The sequence below is a fragment of the Bos indicus genome, chromosome 14 (assembly GCF_029378745.1).
Source record: "Bos indicus isolate NIAB-ARS_2022 breed Sahiwal x Tharparkar chromosome 14, NIAB-ARS_B.indTharparkar_mat_pri_1.0, whole genome shotgun sequence".
Classification (NCBI taxonomy): domain Eukaryota; kingdom Metazoa; phylum Chordata; class Mammalia; order Artiodactyla; family Bovidae; genus Bos; species Bos indicus.
The window spans coordinates 10,012,464-10,033,391 of NC_091773.1; the positions used below are offsets into that span (position 1 = coordinate 10,012,464).

The 20,928-nt window shown below is 40.1% G+C and overlaps 1 protein-coding gene across 3 annotated transcripts in view; it reads left to right on the forward strand.

Moving 5' to 3' along the window:
* Positions 1-20,928, forward strand: part of ADCY8 (adenylate cyclase 8) — a 226,686-nt gene that overhangs the window by 143,604 nt on the left and 62,154 nt on the right. For all 3 annotated transcript variants that reach the window (XM_019974064.2, XM_019974066.2, XM_019974065.2), the window contains one exon: positions 12,210-12,310. In XM_019974064.2, the coding sequence (XP_019829623.1) occupies positions 12,210-12,310 (101 nt within the window). The remainder of the gene's footprint in view (positions 1-12,209; positions 12,311-20,928) is intronic.

Below are 20,928 nucleotides of genomic sequence, written 5' to 3' on the forward strand. Positions count from 1 at the left end.
AATCACAGGGGTGACAAGTCATGTGACCCCAGGCTTAGACCGCGGCCGGGTTAGAAGTAGTGATTTTCAACATCTTCACTCCGCGGCAACCACGTGAGATTTCCGGAAAGACTCCAGAATGGGGGTAGAGCCCTTATCCAGTCATCTAAGGTCCCCTCAACTGAAGAATTCTCTGCCCATCTTTAATTTCCGGCTAAAATTTCCTAACGGGAGCTTACAGATCTCAGGGGCGAAAAAAAATTAGAACTGTGATAAAGAGAAGTAGGAATCATGGCGTTTGTCACATACTGTCAATCATATTGGGTTTTGTCTTCTATTATATATGAATTTTTTTCCTAAAAAAGGTAATGCGTTTGCCCTAGCAAAAGCTTATATCAAGCATATAAGGCGAAACGAAGAAAATGACATCTCTTGTGATCTCTATCCGCAATGCCCAGTGTTAATATTTTGTCATGTGTCATGCTAGTCTCTATGAGTGTGATTCTTTACACTTACCCGTGCAATGCTTCTATTAAAACAGGGCCATTTATACATCATGCCTTGTAAGACAGTGTTAAGCATTCTTCACTTGAACTTCTCCCCACAGTAATAAATGTTTAGTTACAAAATATTTTTTGTAACTGTACTATTCCAGTGCATATTTTAGCTACGTTTGCTTTTGTTCCCTCAGTTTTTAACTATTACAAATCATAAATTGCATAGCCATTACCAGGGTCAGAGTTAAATCATACATCCATGTTTAATTATTTCCTTGGGATAAAATCATAAAAATGGGTATAAGATAATGCACATTTTAAAATACTCAATGTGCATTCTGAAATAACCCTCAAAAATTGTGCCTATACTTTCTAAAAATTGCCGACTTGATAAGATACAAGGAGCATCTTCCTGCCGTATTTAAAAAAATTATTTTTGAGTTTGAATGTCTTTCTGTATATGTGTTTTATGTTTTGGTCTTTATATTCTTTTGTGATCTTTACATTTGTCTTAATTATGTGACTTGAATGTTCGTCTTAATTGTCTTCTTTTATTGTGATTCTCATTTCTGTCTTATTGATTTGTGAGTGTTCTTTATATTTGAGGATCTTAATCCCAGAACACTTATAGAAAGGCGATATTTCTCAGCCTCTACCCCTTATTTCTCTTCTGGGACAAGGCTCTGAGTGAAACTTAGATGAGGAAGGCAATTAACTACAATTACTTTGGTTTCCAGGCCAAAGAAAGACTGCTTAAATCACATGGAAATAGTTAACTGGAATGACTTCACTCAACTTGATGTTACAAAACATCAGGACCACCTCAGAATGAGGCAACTTCCTTATTTTGAATAAAGATTAAGATATGTTTAGTGCACACTTCAAAATTGATTGAAAATTTATGTTTTGATGTTTAGTGTGCTGTTAAAAATCAAACCATATTGATGGCAATTAGATTTCCTTCCTTCTTTCAATGCCAGTGTATTCCTGTTAAATTCTGAAATTTTTTTTTTGAGAAATCAAGGCCTCCTTTATCACCCTTACAAATTTAAGCAATAAAAAGCCTTTGTCCTAGGCTAATAGTTTTCAAACTTGAAGGTTTTGTTTAAAATGTAAGCGCCTGCCCATCAGGGACCTACATTTTGAGAAAATCCTTCTGGGATTCTGTTGTCCTGAGTTGCCAGTCACATTTCTCCATTCTTGGCTGTACTTTGAAACTTGGGCTTGCTTAGTCACTTCCTTCATGCCTTCAGAGATCAGATCACGTCAGAAGGTCTTGGGTCCATAAACAAGGTCCACATGGTCTCAGATAAGCCTAGAAGGAATGTCTCCAAAAGGAATGTCTTCCAAGGCCTCGGGCTAGGGGGTCAAACAGACATTGGTTCAAATCCCACTTTGAAAATAGATGTAGGTGCAGTGGAAACTTGATTAACTTACAGATCATTATTGGATAATAACAAGTTGATAGATAGACACCCCTGTGCACATGCAAAAGCTTCATTTATTTCACAAGTTTTTGAGTGAGTAAAAGTTGCTCAGTCACGTCCGACTCTTTGCAACCCCATGGGCTGTAGCCCACCAGGCTCCTTTGTCCATGGGGATTCTCTAGGCAAGAATACTGGAGTGGGTTGCTGTTTCCTTCTCCAGGGAATCTTCCCAATCCAGGATCAAACCCAGGTCTCCCACATTGCATGCAGACTTTTTACCATCTGAGCTACCAGGGAAGCTCACAAGTCTTTGTTAAAAGACAGAGGAAAGAACATAAGCTTGTTTACTGAGTAGACATGACTTGAACCCAGTTCCTGCTAGATACTGGCTAGGTGATGGAGGAAAAGGTGTTTGATCTCAGTGAGATGATGGTGATCATACCACCTCCCCTTCACTGGAATGTTGTAAAAATCAGATGATGTAATACACATATAATAGATGTCTGAGTAAATGCAATAGTTATTTTTTCTCTTTCCTTCTGATGAATTCTATGCCAATCCAATTCTGGGTGAGGCTGCATCCTCACTTTAAATAAATCTTACACTTCTACAGCTTCTTTAGAGAAACTACTTCATTAAAAACAGTGTTGTAAGGAGCAATCTTAATGTGTCTTATATCTTAGGGTACTAGGGTCACGACTTTCATAAATTCATAACCTTGTAAGGTATATATACTAATCGAGTACACACCCGAAGCCCATAGATAGTGCTTGCTATGAACTAAGTTCTGTGCTGAATATTTCAAACCATTCATTTAATGTTACTTTTATTATGTTCAGTAACCACATAAAAACAAGGATTTGTCACACAAAGAAACCTTTATATAATCCTTTGCCTGAGTACAATTGGTTCTTATATCTGTTCAGAATTTCACTCAGTTTTCTCTATCCTTTATAAAGAAAATCAAAGCTAACTGAAGGCTTAAGAGATTTCAGGAAAAGTGTGCCACAAACTTTGAAATATTTCTTCTTTCTATAAACTATTGGAGTTATAATGAGTGAACTAAAATAAGGAGGAGTTTCAGCAAAGCGGAGGAGGCTAGGTAAATGAATGAAAAATCTATTAAGATGTTGGATTCTGGGATTAAGTAATGAGAAAAAAAATGCTTTTGTCTATTTTGGGAAATGTTCAGAATGTGTTGAAGCGCACTATTTCTTATGTAGATGCAGAGGGGAGATACATTTAACACTGAACCAAGTGGTCTCTGGTTTTTGAAGGAATTATTCCTTTGTAGCCTCAGGTTATTCTTGAGTTTTATTGCTCTAATAAGATTCAGAATAATAAAAATATTTAGACCACCTTTTTCAGGTAAGAGGGACAGGTTTCGAAGAGTCTTGGGAGGGAAATCATTCCTATTCAAACAATTGCTAAGGGAGAATCCTTTACCTTCTTGACATTATCTTGTAAAATTACTGCTATTTCTACGCCCTCTAGGAGGTCAAATGAGATTGAGGGCTGTGTCACTTGTCTTTTTCATCAGATCAATTAGCTAGCTCCCGTGCCACATTTTCAGAGTCAGGAGTACCAATTTCATCTGTAATAATCTAGTGTAGAATGATACAATTATGATGATTTCAGCCTAAAGGTCACCATCTCAGTCTTTAAAAGTAATCTGTTGTTTTATGTGTGGGTATAAGCGTCATCTAAAACTACGGGCTTCTGGGCAAAAAGTCAAGAAGCAGTTATCATTTTCATCCCCTCACCATGTCTTGGGCGACTGGTCCTCAAGAAAGGAAGAGTCTTTCCTCCCCAAAATGGGAGATTTGGAGAAGGGTGAGCTGGGAGAATGGTGGGTTGTAAACTTTGTAAAAGTTTGACTTGGAATTCTCATATGGCAATCCATCTCCCTCCCCAGGAAGACCATAATACATTGTGTGCTTAGCCGCTCAGTCATGTCTGACTCTTTGTGATGCCATGGACTATACAGTTCATGGAATTCTCCAGTCTAGAATACTGGAGGGGGTAGCCATTCCCTTCTCCAGGGGATCTTCCCAACCCAGGGATCAAACCCATATATTCCCAACCCAGGGATCGAACCCAGGTCTCCTGCATTGCAGGTGGATTCTTTACCAGATGAGCCACCAAGGAAGACCATAATACATGGTCATTGTCAAGATAGATTCACAATACTATGTTATCATTAAGGATCTTTTGTCATTCCTGGGGTGGGATCCTCTCTGTCTCACACTTTTGAAGCTGTCCATCTTAAATACGCATTAGCAAGATTCCTTGTGACTTTGTTAAAGATGAGGAGACCACCTGTGTTTGAAGGTCAAGTCTCTTCAGAAGAAGTATACCAGTGAGACATTCCTCAGATACACCTGTCCCTCATAGAAATGTTCCTGGTAATGATTTGGTTAGACACCAAGATACGAAATAGAGTCTATTTCAAAATATGAAAGGACTGAAAATTAGTTTCCTGGTTTTTACTATACATATGTCTTCCACCCAAATGATCTAATTTAAGAGTGCTCTAGTCAGTGCCAGGTTTCACAATGCATGGACTCAACAACAGAATGGAGGTTACATTCTTTAGTTCGGTCGTACAAAATGAGTAGATTGTCTCAGTTGAGATTCTTAACATATTAATTTATATTAGTGAGAGATGTGCTAGAAAACTATCTTTCTTCAAATTAGATTTATCCAAAGATGGAATGGGCTGTCAACTGAGAGGCTGATTTCTTCATCACTGGAAATGTTCCAGTAGGAGTTAATGGCTCATTTCTGAGGTTTTGCCAAGTGAAATCAGCATTCATCAAAGTTAGATCAAGGTGACAAATAAAATCCCCACTCCACCTATAAAATTTTTTAATCCAAATAAATACATGAAAAAGAAAAAAAAGACAAAACTCACTGTATTTTGGACAGTTAACTAGATTATTGCTTTGGTTTGAAGTGTCCTCTACATCTTGTAGAGAGGTAAGAATTTAGTAAGTACCTTTTGGCTCATAGTCAAAATTGCTCCTTGGAATAAAAGCTATGACAAACCTCAATGGCACATTAAAAGCAGAGACATCACTTTTCAGATGTGAAAGTGGTTTGTATATTCAAAGCTATGGTTTTTCCAATAGTCATGTACAGATGAGAGAGTTGGGCCATAAAGAAGGCTGAATGCCAAAGAATTGATGCTTCTGAACTGTGGTGCTGGAGAAGACTCTTGAGAGTCCCTTCAACAGCAAAGAGATCAAACCAGTCAATCCTAAAGAAAATCAACTCTGAGTATTCACTGGAAGGATTGATGCTGAATCTGAAGCTCCAGTACTTTGGTCACCTGATACAGAGAGTCAACTCATTGGAAAAGACTCTAATTCTGGGCAAGATTTGGGGCAGGAGGAAAAGGAGAAGGGGACAACAGAGAATGAGATGGTTGGATGGTATCACCAACTCAGTGGATATGAGTTTGAGCAAATTCCAGGAGATAGTAGAGGACAGGGAAGCCTGGTGTCCTGCAGTCCATGGGGTCGCAAAGAGTCAAACAAAACTTAGCAACTGAACAGCAACAAATTAGAGAATCTAGCAGAGTGGGGTGATTTCCCTCTGACCCACCTAGGATGATTTTCCAGGCCTGTCTCAGGCAAAGAAACGTAAAAAACTAGAAACTCTGTCCATCACCTCGGCAAGCTAACTTCCCTAATCACATCTCTGTAGATGAAGAATATAGAAAGGGCTTTTCCTTGTGTGATCACACTTCAGTTCCAAGCTTCCTTATGAAAGATCTAGGAAGTCATAGGTCCTGATGGTTCTGAGTTCATTTATGAATATGTCTTTCAAGAGAATGCAGGGCCAGCATCCACAGACAATGAACAAAATGGAACACAAATTTTTCCTGCTCTACTTCCTTGGAAGGGAACCCAAGTTCCAATCTAATCAAATCAAGTAGGAAATTTTCATTTTTAAAACAATTTTTAAAATTATTTGAAGGTGGTGGTCCCTCTTATTCTGTTGCATTTAATAAAATCCACTGTATCTTTTATTTTCTTCCCTGTTATTCATTCACCCATTTAGGCCTTAGGAAAAGGGTTCTTTATTTTGCTTTGTGATGAGAATCCATAAATCAATCATGAAAATGCAGCAGTGCCAGTGTATTAGACTGATTCATGAAGTGTTTTAAGGTCCATTTTTTGCCCAGATTATGCTTCACTTTCATTCTAATAAAGATTTCAGTTCAGTTCAGTTCAGTCGCTCAGTCGTGTCCTACTCTTTGCGACCCCGTGAATCGCAGCATGCCAGGCCTCCCTGCCCATCACCATCTCCCAGAGTTCACTCAAACTCATGTCCATCAAGTTGGTGATGCCATCTCATCCTCTGTCGTCCCCTTCTCCTCCTGCCCCCAATCCCTCCCAGCATCAGAGTCTTTTCCAATGAGTCAGCTCTTCGCATGAGGTGGCCAAAGTACTGGAGTTTCAACTTCAGCATCATTCCTTCCAAAGAACACCCAGGGCTGATCTCCTCTAGAATGGACTGATTGGATCTCCTTTACATAGACTCAAATTTTTAATACATTTTCTTTCTTTGTATTGTAAACCACATCACTGAAATATGATCGTTCACCTTGTGAAGATGATTTTATCTTAAAAACAGCAAAGTCTCAGCAGATAAATGTTAGGTAGTTAGAATAGGAAAAGGGAACCCAGGAAAGGTGACTAGAAGACAAGGAAGGGAAAAGCCCCCGAAAATAAAACAAAGGATGGTCTGAGGACTGGAGTGAGGACCTCATGTAGAACAAACAGCATTCCTGGCTAGCCCAGTTCACATACGGCAGGCCCGGGGAGAGAAAAAACATATAATAAGAGAATCCAAAGGACCGAGGGTCTCTCTCTCGCTCTCTCTCCCTCTCTTGGTCTCTCTCGGTCTTTCTGTCTCTCTCTGCCTCTCTCACTCTCTCTCTCTTCTCTTCATGTCTTTTGGGTCATCATGCCCTCACACCTCAAGGATGTATTTTTCTTTATTTTCTAAATAAAACTGAGCTGTAACACGGAGCTGTAACACTGATCTGTCCGAGAGCTGTGACATAGTCTGTCCGAGGGCTGTAATGCTGGTCCATCACCTCAAATTTTTGTTGTGACGAAACAGAACCGAGGAAATTGCACACTCCCTTGACATAATATGGGATTCCCTGGTGGCTCAGATGGTAAAGTGTCTGCCCACAATGTGGGAGACCTGGATTCGGTCCCTGGGTCGGGGAGATCCCCTAGAGAAGGAAATGACAACCCACTTCAGTACTCTTACCTAGAAAATTCCATGGAAGGAGGAGCCTGGTGGGCTACAGTCCATGGGGTTGCAAAGAATCTGACACAACCAAGTGACTTCACTTTCTTTATTTAGACCTTGAACTTTGGGGTTAAACAGTCTGGATTCCCTCTTTACAATCTGTGAGGTCCTGCTTGTGTTACTCAATAATTTTCAGTTTCATTATCTGCAAAATGGGGATATGATAAATACAATCTTCTTAAAAGTGTTGTCATGATAATTAAATGAGATCATCCACAATAAGCACTTAGCATATTGCCTACTTATTATTATTCAATTTGTTATCCTAGATTTTGGCCCTTTTCTGAACTGACCCTTTCCTGAATCAACCAAATCCCTGCACATTGAAAAATAATAGTACAGTTGTCCCTTTCTACTGCAGGGCATTGGTTTCAGGACCATAGATACCAAGATCATACAACGATGTAGTATTTGCACATAATCTACACACATCCTCTCATAGACTTCAAATCATCTCTAATTTACTTAAAATTCAAATGCTATGTTAATAGTTGCAGATACAGTTGTAAATACTATGTAAATAATCACCAGTGAGTAGCAAATTCAAGTTTTGCTTTGGGGAACTTTCTGGAGGTTTTTTTTTTTTTTTTTCACAAGTATTTTTGATTTGTGGTTGGTTGAATCTGCTGGTGTGGAACACCTGGATATAAAGGGGTACCTATAATCAAAATTCTAAGCTCTCAAAGGAAGCATTTGTAATTTGTTCCAAGTATTATGGCCTTTTTAATGGGTATTAATCCCATCCACACTTAGCTCAGTTACTGTCTTCAGGACATTTCCCGTCCAAAGACAGTGGTGTAGTGGAGCAAAAACTCCAGTAGGAGCCAGGATGTGGCTTGTTGTCAGAACTTTGCCACCAACCACCTGATTGACTTTGACTAGTTCTTTCCCACGTCTGATTCTCAAGTTCTTCATTTTTAACATATGCAATGGCCAAGTCCTCTTATAGATTAAGGACTCAGTGAATTATAGGACACCTTTTCCAAAGGTCCCCAGAGAAGGGAGAATTCTATCCCTTTGGCGAAAGATCTTATAGGAGGCAAAGGAAGGCATAAAGACAAAAGTCTTTTTCTAAGACAAAAGATCACGTAGGAGATTGTAATTCCCCTTAGAAGAATCCTTTCTAACATGATGGACCCATCAGTCAGCAACATTTTGGGGCACTCTACTGAGTACAAGGTACAATTTTGTACAGAAAAATGGACGACAGCATTCTAGAAAGCAACACTTGGAAAATGTAACAAATGCATTAAGTCCCTTATATAGGAGCATTTGTGTTGAGAACTTTCAAAGATGCAAATGTGTGTTCTTCAGTGTCAGGTGGGAGTGAACTTGCAGCTTGCCCTCTGTCTCCTACTCCTGATGACCTTTCAGCTCCACCATGTCCCACCTCCTCTCTGTCCTCCAGTCAGTAACTCTTCTTGTCTGTTCACTCGATGCCAGCCCCTGTATGCCAGCTGTTGTACTTTTCAAGGTACTAAAGATTGAAAATTCTTTATTTTCTGTGTGTGTGTTTTTTACATGCTATTTTTGTGAAAAGTACTAAGCTTATTACAGTATAACACTATATAGCCAATCATGTTAGTTACCTAGGTTAACTTTGTTGGACTTATGAACAAACTGGACTTAGGCGCTCTTGGAAAGGAACTCATTTGTATATAGGGGACTTACTGTATAGCAATAAAATATGTATAATTCATTGATTATAGTAAATAATTATATAAGGTTACCATGTGCTACATGCATGACTCTAAGCACTTTACATATATCAACTCATTTCATCCTCCCGGCAACCCACACAAGATAGCTTTTATTATTGTCCCCTTTTTCTGGGTGAGGAAACTGTGATGTGCAAAACTTGGTAAATTTGTCCAAGGTTACGTTGCTTATAAGTGGTGAAGCTGGGATTCAAATCCTGGTGGTCTAGCTCTAAATTACGCCATGCTCACCACTAAGACATAAAAGAGTAAGTGGGGCCAAGTGAGGACAGAGAGGAGGCAAGATAAAGAGTCTAACTATGGCAGGAAGGAGAATACGTGTAACTTAATATAGCTGTGAACCAGAGCGTTCAGATCTTCACAAGTCAAGAGGAAGTGAAATGAATCACCAGTCTCAGCACCCTCTCATTCTAAGCCAATTAAGGATGTTCTTTCCACAGTTCTGTCTCCTTTGCATTTCCAAAGTAACAATGCACTCCATTATGAAACCAATATTTTATATTTAATTGGTATCATCTTCACAGATCTTATAAGTTTCTTCCTTTCTGTGACCTGTCCTAAGCACTGGAGTTCAAACATGAAAAGATAGAAGTTATTATTAAATTCTAGCATAACAAAATACAGTAAAATGGAACAGCTTTGCAAAACCTATGAATTATATTCATTCTCCCATTTGACAGATAAGAAAACTGAGGTTAAAGGGAATTGGCTTTGTTCACTGTGAAACACTGACAGACTGGAGGATCTGGGGGCCAAGTAAGTCCTCCTACTTCATCACCAACCAACTTGCCATCAGAAGAAAATAAGCTTGCTCAAACTCATGTTCACTGAGTCAGTGATGCCATCCAACTATCTCATCCTCTGCTGACCCCTTCTCCTCCTGCCCCCGATCTTCCCAGAATCAGGGTCTTTTTCAGTGAGTTGGCTCTTCACATCAGGTGGCCAAAGTATTGGAGCTCCAGCTTCCTGCATCAGTCCTTCCAATGAATATTCAAGGGTTTGTTTCCTTTAGGATTGACTGGTTTGATTTCCTTGAGGTCCAGGGAGCTCTCAGGAGTCTTCTTTAGCACCAGATTCAAAGCATCAATTCTTCGGCACTCAACCTTCTTTATGGCCCAGCTCTCTCAACTGTACATGACTATCAGCAAAACCATAGTTTTGACTATATGGACCTTTGTCAGCAAAGTGATGTCTCTGCTTTTTAATATGCTGTCTAGGTTTGCCATAGCTTTTCTTCCAAGGAGCAAGAGTCTTTTAATTTAATGGCTGCAGTCATTCTCCACAGTGATTTTGGAGCCCAAGAAAATAAATTTTGTCACTGTTTCCATTTTTTCCCATCTATTTGCCATGGAGTGATGGGACTGGATGCCATGATCTTAGTTTTTTGAATGTTGAGTTTTAAGCCAGCTTTTTTGCTCATCTCTTTCACCTTCACCAAGAGGCTCTTTAGTTCCTCTTTGCTTTCTGCCATTATGGGGGATTATATACAAGAAAAATTATTATTGTTGTTTTTAAAATCTCATTATCAAGTCTATATAACCAAGTTGGTTTGAAATCAGTCAACAAAGAATAATTAGATCTTGTGCAACTGGTCGTTAGAAAGAATTCAGACATTTATCGTTCTTTGAATTAACTGCTTTGTGGCTAACTCTTATTTTCAAGTTGGTATGTGTGGGTCTCTCTGATGGTGCCCTGTTCTTAGGCACTGCTCTAGAAAACTGTCAGTAACACGAGTTTTCTATCATTTTATCAAGAGTGGAGATTCCACATGATTTTTCAGGGACATGTTCACCTCGAGGTATGGAGCAGGTTGTCAGCAAACAGGCAGAGGACTCAGCACCAGTGAGTAGAAAAAACATTGCCCTCTGACAGCGATGAATGTGCAGTTTCTGAGCTGCATTGGTGCCTGCACCATGCAGTTCACTAACTGCAGGTCATTCCCACTCTCCAAATCACAGCCATGACAGCGAGCAGCGAGTTCAGTCTAAAACCTAGACCACACCAAGGAGTAGGCAAGAGAATAAAAATCATGTTACCAGGGACTGGACTCCCATACCAACAGTAAGTTTGACTAATTTTATGATTTCATTGACCCAAGTAAGTCTTCTCTTAGTATTAGGGACATAGAGCATGAGAACTCTTCCAGAAAAGAAGGAAGTTTTATGAAGGAAGTTCTCATGCTTCCTTCATAAAATCATGGTGAAATTCAAATTGAGGATCAAAGACATTGCAAAGTCAGACTTAGCTTTCTGTTCCCACCCCTCAAAATGTTATGCGCTATGTGATCTGTGGTGAGTTACTAGACCTCTCTGGCATTAAGACAAAAAGAGGGACTTGGTTGTAGGCTAACTTTAAGACCTTTTTCAGTTTTAAAAATCCTTTCTTCCTTCTGAAGGAATTGGATTATTCCTCAGTTTAGTGACTCAAAGTTCAGGAAACTAGGCAGGACTAAGACAAGTATATACACGTTCAGTGCTGACCTTCCGGAAGCCTTTAAGGGTGGACAATGAAATTACTGACTACTCTGGATAATCAAAATAAAGTTAGCACCATTCCCCAGGGCCACCTCGAGCAGACAACAGAAGGGCAATCAGGCATATTGGTCCATCAGTCTTGGTTTCTCTTGTACACAATGAAAGGACTGCCCTTGCTGGAGATTTTCTTGGTCTTTTCTATTCTAAGACTCCATGAATTTATTTTTCAATAGTTTTCATGAAAAAGGGAGGCAGAAGGACTCTATGGTCAAAAATTTCCTTGTGTCCCCAAGAGCAAGATCCTTGAATGACTTAACGTTTACTCATGAAGAAAGTCCATGTGAATTTGATTTGCTACGTATATGGATGTGTGCTCTGCTGTTTTGTTCAGATGATGTGAGTTCAGAGGAAGGAGGAGAACTGATTTATAAGCTCATGCAAAGTCCCTCTCCCATTCCCTTTTGCTATAAAGGAAATCGCTCCGTTTTGCTATAAAGGAGATCATATTCACCCCTGGGCTCTCGCTGGAAGGCTGGTGGGAGGGATGGAGGTAATGCCCGCAAAGATTTATTAACATATGGATGCCTCTTAATGTCAAATAAATATACATACATATATATATATATATATATATATATATATATATATATATATATATATTGAAATGCCTTATCTTTTCTTGATGTTTCCCCCTGACTCCAAACACTGGTAAAAGCTTAACTCTTCCAAGAGCCCAACTCTGCTGCAATGTAATTCATTCTCCCCTTTCTTTTTTAATTACAGTATTCTCAAATGAGGGATGAAGTATTCAAATCAAACTTGGTCTGTGCGTTTATCGTTCTTCTATTTATCACGGCAATACAAAGCTTGCTTCCTTCTTCAAGGTAAATATGAAAGGACTAAGTTATCAGATGCAATGTCTCTGAGAGCTGACAGGCCCTCACCTGGAGCCAGCCACTGACCTTTTCAAGGGATCGGAATTTGAAATAACAGGATCTCGGATTCATAGCCAAACATTTGATGACAGCAGGGTCTGTTTTGGTTGTCTCACTCTGCATAATAACCTCATTACTCTCCCAAGGCAAGAGCTTTTTCCCAATCTCAATAAAAACAACAACAAAAATCAACATAGGGTACCCTCTTATTTGACATGGCACCCATGAATGCAGAAAGTAAGTATAAATCCCTCCATCACCATTAACGGGTCCCTTTGTTAATTGCATCTTTATTGTTTATAGATAGAATATCCTAGCTTTCAGGGTCAGCGAAATTGGCACTTTCATAATACTACAATCAAATATATGTGGCCATTCCCTGATCCAAATTCTTTACATATACCAACACATTTAATTCTCATGACAACTCTATGGGGTAGGTACTGTTATTATCCCCACTTAAAAAGGAGAAAACTGAGGTTCAGAGTAGTGAATAGAGTTGCCTAACGTCTCACAGGTAAAAAATGTTACATCCTAGATTCAAACCAGATTCCACAGCCTGGAGTCTTAACACTATTAGACACAGACTTGCATCATACAGATTATAGGTGCAAGAGCCAGCATTAGAAGCTAGTTCTAGAGTCATCCAATGGCCATGTTTTTTGCTATCTCCTGTACTGGAAGGTAACACTTGCCTCTTTTTTCAGATAAATTCCCTTCCCCCTAAACTTGCCAGGAATTTCCCCATGTCGCATGGTTAAAAATAACATCAACAAATATTAGTTAAACGTCTAATACAGGCAATGCAACTCGCTGGCCCCTCCAGATGGTATCATTTTGCAGGAGGAACTCTGCATCTTCTAAGATGTAATTTAGTGAGAAAGAGAGACATTAATAATGGCTTCCAGTTACTGAGCATCTATTATGTGCTAAATCCTTTACACAGATTATCTCAATAAAGGCTCAAAAATAACCAATTAGTGAGGCAGCATTCTAATCCCCATCCATATAGTGACGGAGCTGGATTTGAACAGAGACAGTCTGTGCTTTTAATACTTAACTGCTTTGCACAAAATCAGTGATTCATCCTGCCTAGGTGGTTTAAAGAAAGTTGGCAGAAGGGTTGATGTTTTGAGCTGAGCAGGATGAAGGAAAAAGAGTGGAAGGGTGTTCCCAGTTTAGAAAACAGCGCAGGAAAAAGCCCAGGGATGTGAACGACCTCGTGTCTGTAGCACAGTAAGTGGAAGACTCTAGAGTAAAACATTTGTACAAGGATTTGGTGGGCGCCATGGCTAAATGAGGAGGTAACCAGCAGGAGTTCAATGCCAACATGCTATGTTAAGGAATTTTATAATTGAATCTGGGAGCAAGAAAGAGACCCTGTGAAGGTTTTTGAGGAAGGGTGTAGCATGACTCTGTGACAGAAAGATGTTCGACTCAAGGGCATGGCAATGCTTGACCTTTTCCTGATTAGCGGGGATATAAGGAAAAAGAGGGCTTGGGTGCAGGAGGAGAAGGGGACTATAGGAGATGAGATGGCTGGATGGCATCACCAACTCGACACACACGAGTTTGGGTGAACTCCAGGAGTTTGTGATGGACAGGGAGGCCTGGTGTGCTGCGATTCATGGGGTCACAGAGTCGGACACGACTGAGTGACTGAACTGAACTGAAGGAGAAGGAATGAAACCAGTCAGTCCTCAAGGAAATAAACCCTGAATATTCATTGGAATGACTGATGCTGAAGCTGAATCATCTTTGACCACTTGATGTGAAGAGTCAACTCATTGGTAAAGACCCTGATGCTGGGAAAGATTGAAGGCAGAAGGAAAAGGGGGCAGTGGAGGATGAGATGGTTAGATGGCATCACTGACTCAATGGATATGAATTTGAGCAAATTCCAGGAGAGAGTAGAGGGCAGAGGAGCCTGGTGTGCTGCAGTCCTTGGGGTCACAAAAAGTCGGAGATGACTTAGCAATTGAACAATGACAAAAGAAAAAGGGGATTGTGGGAAAATGGTGGTACATCTCTGAAATTATATGTTTCTGAATTTCTCAGAATTCCCACATATCTGAGCAACTAGATAGCAAAACCAAAAACCTCAAGGACCATATTTGCAACAAACAGAATTAATGTGATAAACCCCAAAATTTCAAAATGGGAATGACAGTCTCCCAAGAGCCCCAAGACTGGTGTGGTATCAGTATCTGTGTGGAAGGAATTGGAAATAAACAGGCAGATATCTGTCAGATCCAGGAAGAGAAGAGTCCCAGTATTGCCAACAGATATCCATGGGAAAGTGCCATGGACCAAATTGCAAAAGCAATTGAAAGTGGGAAGGGGTTTGCCCAATCCAACATCAGGTGAGCATGAAGACTTACAGTTAAGGTTCAAAGAGCTACAACCATCAGACACTGTGAGCTCCTAAAACTGACCAACCAAATCTCCCTCCCAGGACAGGGCCCTGTGTGAATAGGATCAAAATTACTCACAGTGAGGGCGATAGTGAAGAAGAAAAGGGATGGTCCAATTAAAAATGGAAAAGGAATCTAGCCATCAAGTTTTGAATGCTATATGAAAACAGTTAAAGGAAGCTCTGTGGGGGCGTCCCCAGTGGCTCAGTGGTTAAGAATCCACCTTGCAATGCAAGGGACACAGGTTTGATCCCCAGTCCAGGAAGATTCCACATGCAATGGAGCAACTGAACCTGTGTGCCACAACTGCTGAGCCTTTACTCTAGAACCCACGAGCCACAACCACTGAGCCCGCATGTTGCAACTCCCAAAGCTCATGCACCTGAAGCCTGTGATCCTCTACGAGAGAAGCCACTGCAGTGAGAAGCCCATGCACCATGACGAACAATAGCCCCCGCTCCCTGCAACCAGAGGAAGACTGCGTGCAGCAACAAAGACCCAGCACGGCCAAAATAAAATAAATCTTTTTTTAAAGACAAGAAAACTCTACGGAGTTTAAAAAAAAAAAAACTACCCCAACCCATACTTCTTTATAAATTCTCTTTTTTTCTTGTAATAGCTTCGTATGGGATTGCCACCAATACATTTTGTTGCTAATTTTTGTGTAATTAGCAAAATTTGTGTAGAACAAAAATTAGCAACAAAATGTACTGGTGGCAATCTCATACAAAGCTATTATAAGAAAAAGAATTAAAAGTAGATTAACACTTTGCTCTATAGCAGTAATTAACACAATGTTGTAAATCAGCTATATTTCAATAATAAAGTAAAAATAGATTGATTTCCTTATTGGCAATGACACTCCAAAAGACATGCTTACAATAGATACCAAAATTTTAACCTACCAGCTGAAACCCTTAATGTGATTCAAAGCAGCCTATAACAACCTAAATCAGAATTAGAAAAAACTTAGAAATTTGGGATGAGTGCTCAAAAAGAATATAAAAGAAAGGTACATTTAAGAAATGCAGATTTTAATATGAGGAAACATAAGCCACATAAATGCAGCACATAATGCCTTAAGATAAATAGAAGGTGGAAAGGAAGAATGTTTTTAAAATCAAGAAGGAGATTTAAAGGATTGGCAGAGCCCTATCCCCCACACTTTATCACCACATCAAGAATCCAGTATATTATTTGAGGACTATGACTGAAAGAACTGCGAGACCCAGGCTCTTTCTGATAAGTGGGCTTCTCCAGGCAAAAATACTGGACCGGGCTGCCATTCCCTTCCTCATGAGATCTTCCCAACCCAGGGATTAAGCCCGGTCTCCTGCGCTGCAGACGAATTCTTTACCGTCTGAGCCACCAGGGAAGCCCAGTGAATACTTAGGGGAGCTCAGTTCAAGAGAAGAGACAAACCCAAGGAAACAAGAAGAATCTGGAGCCACTGGTACCTACAGATACCGCACTCAACATGGCCCACCCCTTAGCCTGATTAATACATTAATGAATCCCCACAGTGAAGGTCTGTTCACCTCAGTTTCTATAACCTGAAACAATATGACCAGTTTTCAACAGAAAATTACAAGGCATACCAAAAGGGAAGAAGAGACAAAGCAATCATCAGAACCAGACTCAGGTAGGACAGTCTGTTGAAATAATCAGAAAGAGAACTTGAAATAAGTATTGCTACATACCAAGGGTTCAATTGGGAAAAGTAGACATGGTTCAAGAAACGATAGAAGTTCTAAGTGAAAGTCAAAAAGAAACACACTAGAGCTCAAAACCACCATAACAGAAATAATGAATGTCTTTGATGGGCTCATCAATAGATTCAACAAGGCCGAGGAAAAAATCAGTGAGCTTGAATATAGGTCAGTAGAAACTTCCCAAATTGCAAAGCAAACAGAAAAATGAAATGAAAAAAATAATAAAGATCAAAGCATCTAAGAACTTTGGGACAATTCCAAAAAGTATAACTTGTGCATAATCGGAATACCAGAAAGAGATGAAAGAAGATCTGAGCAGGAAAAATCTTTGAAGTAATAATGGCTGAAGATTTTCTTAACAACAGACATCACATCACAGAACCAGGAACCTTAGAGAACACTAGTCAGGATAAACAGAGTAAATAAATAACCAAATAAATAAGTAGCACATTTAAGTAGGTCATATTCAAATTGCAGAAAACTGAAGACAAAGAAAAAATCTTCATAGAAGGCTGGAGTGGTGAGGATAGGGGAGTTACTACTTACCTACAGAGGAACAGGAAGAAATACACCATACTTCTTGTCTGAAACCACGCAAGCATGAAGAGAATGAAAAATGAAATACTTGAAGTGTTGAAAGAAAAAGTCACCCATCTAGAATTCTATATGCTTCAAAGGCGAAAGAGAACTAAAGATTTTATCGGACAAACAAAATGTGCATTTCTATATGACCTTCCCTGCAAGAAATATTTTTTAAAGCTTTTTTTAAAAACAAGAAAAAAGAAAAGGTTTTCAAACATAAGGAAAATGATGTAGGTCAGAAATTTGATCTACACAGAGAAAGGAAGAGCATCAGAAGAGAAATAAATGAAGTTGAAATTTTTTTCTTATTCTTAATTGATCTAAAAGATAACTGTTTAAAGTGACAACATTAACGATGTATTTAATGGTAATAAATATAGATGAGCGAAATGAATGACAGCAACACGATAAGGCATGTGAGGGAGGAACCGGGGATGCTTTAAGGCACCAGTGTTACGCACAAAGTGCTACAGCGTAATTTGAAGGTTGTTGCTGCTGGTGGTGTTTAGTCACCAAGTTGTGTCCGACTCTTTGTGACCCCCTGGACTGTAGCCCACGAGGCTTCTCTGTCCATGGGATTTCCCAGGCAAGAATACTGGAGTGGGTTGTCATTTCCTTCTCCAAGGAATCTTCCCAACCCAGGGGTCAAACCTGTGTCTCCTGAATTAGCAGGCAGATTCTTTACCACTGAGCCACCCGGGAAGTCCAATTTGAAGGTTCAGTTCAGTTCAGTTCATTTCAGTCACTCAGTCGTGTCCGACTCTTTGTGACCCCATGAATCGCAGCACACCAGGCCTCCCTGTCCATCATAAACTCTAAAGCAAATACTAAAAAAAAAAAAAAAAAAAAGATTTAACAAATAAAATTGATATACTAAGAAAGGAAACAAAGTGAAATCATATAAAATGCTCATTTAAAATAAGACAGCATGCAAAAGAAGAGAGGATATTATTTGGAGAGTAAGGAGGAAGAGCATTATTGCATAGATGAAGCCCAGGAGATGCTTTTAGGGTGGTGACACTATTCACTATGATACTGTAATGGTGACTATATGACACTATGAACTGTCAAATCCCATAAACTTTACAGCCCAAAGAATGACCTTAATGTATAAAACTTTTTAAAAAAATTATTTAGGAATTCAGGGGACCCCATGATGAAATAAGACTATGATAAAAGATTATACCTGTATGAAAAGTGTGAAACAACCTTACTGAAGGGGTTGGGGAGAAAAGATGGGGTTTTCTTAAGTAGCGTTAGGGGGTTTCCTAAGCAGTTTTGGGGATTCATGGGCTCTAGAACTAAGCATAAAAAGAACTGTGCCATGACACTGTACTTTAGCTGATAAAGGTGTTTCTCATGGACGTGTGTGTGAACAACTTGAGCCGCAGTTTATGGGCACTATAAGTTAATGGATTGAGGGAGTCAGGTTTCTCATTGTTGGTCCAGAAGAGGTTACAGACAAGGAGAAAAGGCTAGAATGATCCGTATGGTAAAGGCTTAGAGTAGGAGACATTAGCATGTGTTTGTTAAGCTCACTAGAGTATGTGCCTTTGGGGCATCCCACATGGGATTAGTGGTAAAAAATTCACCTGCCAATGCAGGAGACTCAAGAGACACATTCAATCAATGCCTGGGTTGGGAAGATGCCCTGGAGCAGGAAATGGCAACCCACTCCAGTATTCTTGCCTGGAAAATTCAATGGACAGAGGAGCCTGGTGGGCTACAGTCCACGGGGCTGCAGAGAGTTGGACCCTACTGAGCGACTGAGCATACACACACATATATATATATACTTAGATATAGGATGTCTACATAAACACAGATATGTTTATAGACACAGATTAGAATGTGCGCTAAGTCACTTCAGTCGTGTCCAACTCTTTGACACCCCGTGGACTGTAGCCCACCAGACTCTGTCTGTGGAATTTTTCAGGACTGGATTGCCATTCCCAATGTCCTTGCTCTGTCAGCAGAGAATGTCCGGCAGCAATGATGCCTCAGCAATGATAGCACGTCAAGCCATAGGCACAACCCTGATCCTGATTTCTAATATCGATATCCAATGCAAGGAACCAGAGCTCCTTGGAGAGCTGCTGATTCTAAGTCTGGAATAGCAAATATACAAGATGAGCCTGGAACATCATTTAGGGCCAGAAAATTAGGAAGTATTAAAACACACAGTGATGGAAATATATCAAAGGGACATAGGAAAAGCTCCCAAGAACCAGAGTTGGAACAACTTGAGCCAGAAAATAAATAAAGTAATATTGGGTTATTACCCAAAGATTGAGGACAGAAGGAGAAGAGGGCATCAGAGGATGAGATGATGATGGCATCACCGATGCCATAGACATGAACTTGGGTAAACTTCAGGAGATGGTGAGGGACAGAGAGACCTGGTGTGCTGCCATCCATGGGGTTGCAAAGAGTTGGACACAACTGGGTTGGCTGAACAACAACAATAACCCAAAATGTACAATAAATATCCATGGATTTCACACTGATATAAATAAATGGTTGCATGAATAAAGAAAAGATGAAGAACAAATAAATTTCCCATGGGGAAAAGTCCAAATAATTTATGTAGATACTGTGTCCTTGATGAGGTGCAATTTTACCCTCTACTCCTCAGATTGTGGCTACGTTGAAAGTGACTTTCTGCCAAGAAGGACAGTGTGGATGGAGGAAAAATAGGGGAGTATACCTCAGCCAGCTGATAATGGTTAAACTCAACAGGGATAAGCCATGTTGATGAGCTGTGATGAGTTGTTCAGATGCTAAGTTGTGTCCAACTCTTTGCAACCCCAAGGACTCCAGCACACTAGGCTCGCCTGTCCTTTACTGACTCTTGGAGTCTACTCAAATTCATGTCCAGTGAGTCAGTGGTGCTTTCTAACCATCTCTTCCTCTGTTGCCCCCTTCTCCTTTGCCTTCAATCTTTCCCAGCATCAGGGTCTTTTCCAATGAATCGGCTCTTCGCATCAGGTGGCCAAATGAGAATACGCATAAACTCTGTGGTCTTCCTTCCCAAAACCCATCGTCTAATCATGAGGGAACATCAGACATACTGCAGTTGAAAGACATTCTATAAAATACCTGACCCATACTTCTCCCAACAGTCGAGGCCATTTAAAGCAAAGGAAGTATGAAAAACTTGCACAGCAAGAAGAGCTTAAGGAGACATGACAACCAAATAGAAGATGGTATCCTGGACTGGAGCTATAAGTGTGCGAAGTCCTAGAAAGAATATCCAACCCAGTAGGTATAAGCATAATTAGGGGCCAGATTGTGAACTTGAAGTAACACATCACAGTTGTTTTTTAATTTCGGAGATATGTATGATGCTACAGCTGGGACAGGAAATATCCATAATAAGGCTGAAACCTCTTGTCCTACTGCTGCTGCTGCTGCTGCTGCTAAGTCACTTCAGTCGTGTTCGACTCTGTGCGACCCCAGAGACGGCAGCCCACCAGGCTCCCCCGTCCCTGGGATTCTCCAGGCAAAAATACTGGAGTGGGTTGCCATTTCCTTCTCCAATGCATGAAAGTGAAAAGTGAAAGTGAAGTCGCTCAGTCGTGTCCGACTCTAGCGACCCCATGGACTGCAGCCCACCAGGCTCCTTTGTCCAGGGGATTTTCTAGGCAAAAGTACTGGAGTGGGGTGCCATTGCCTTCTCCATCTTGTCCTGCTAGAATGCAACAAAGTCATAGTGCTTGATGGTCACCTGCAAAGAACTCAGAAGCCACACTGAAGAAGCTTCTACTGTCCCAAGATGGAATAATTAGAGCTGTGGTGTGGATAACTGTAAAAACAGTTAATCAAATACCAGCAAATATTTTAAACTTTATGAGTTTAT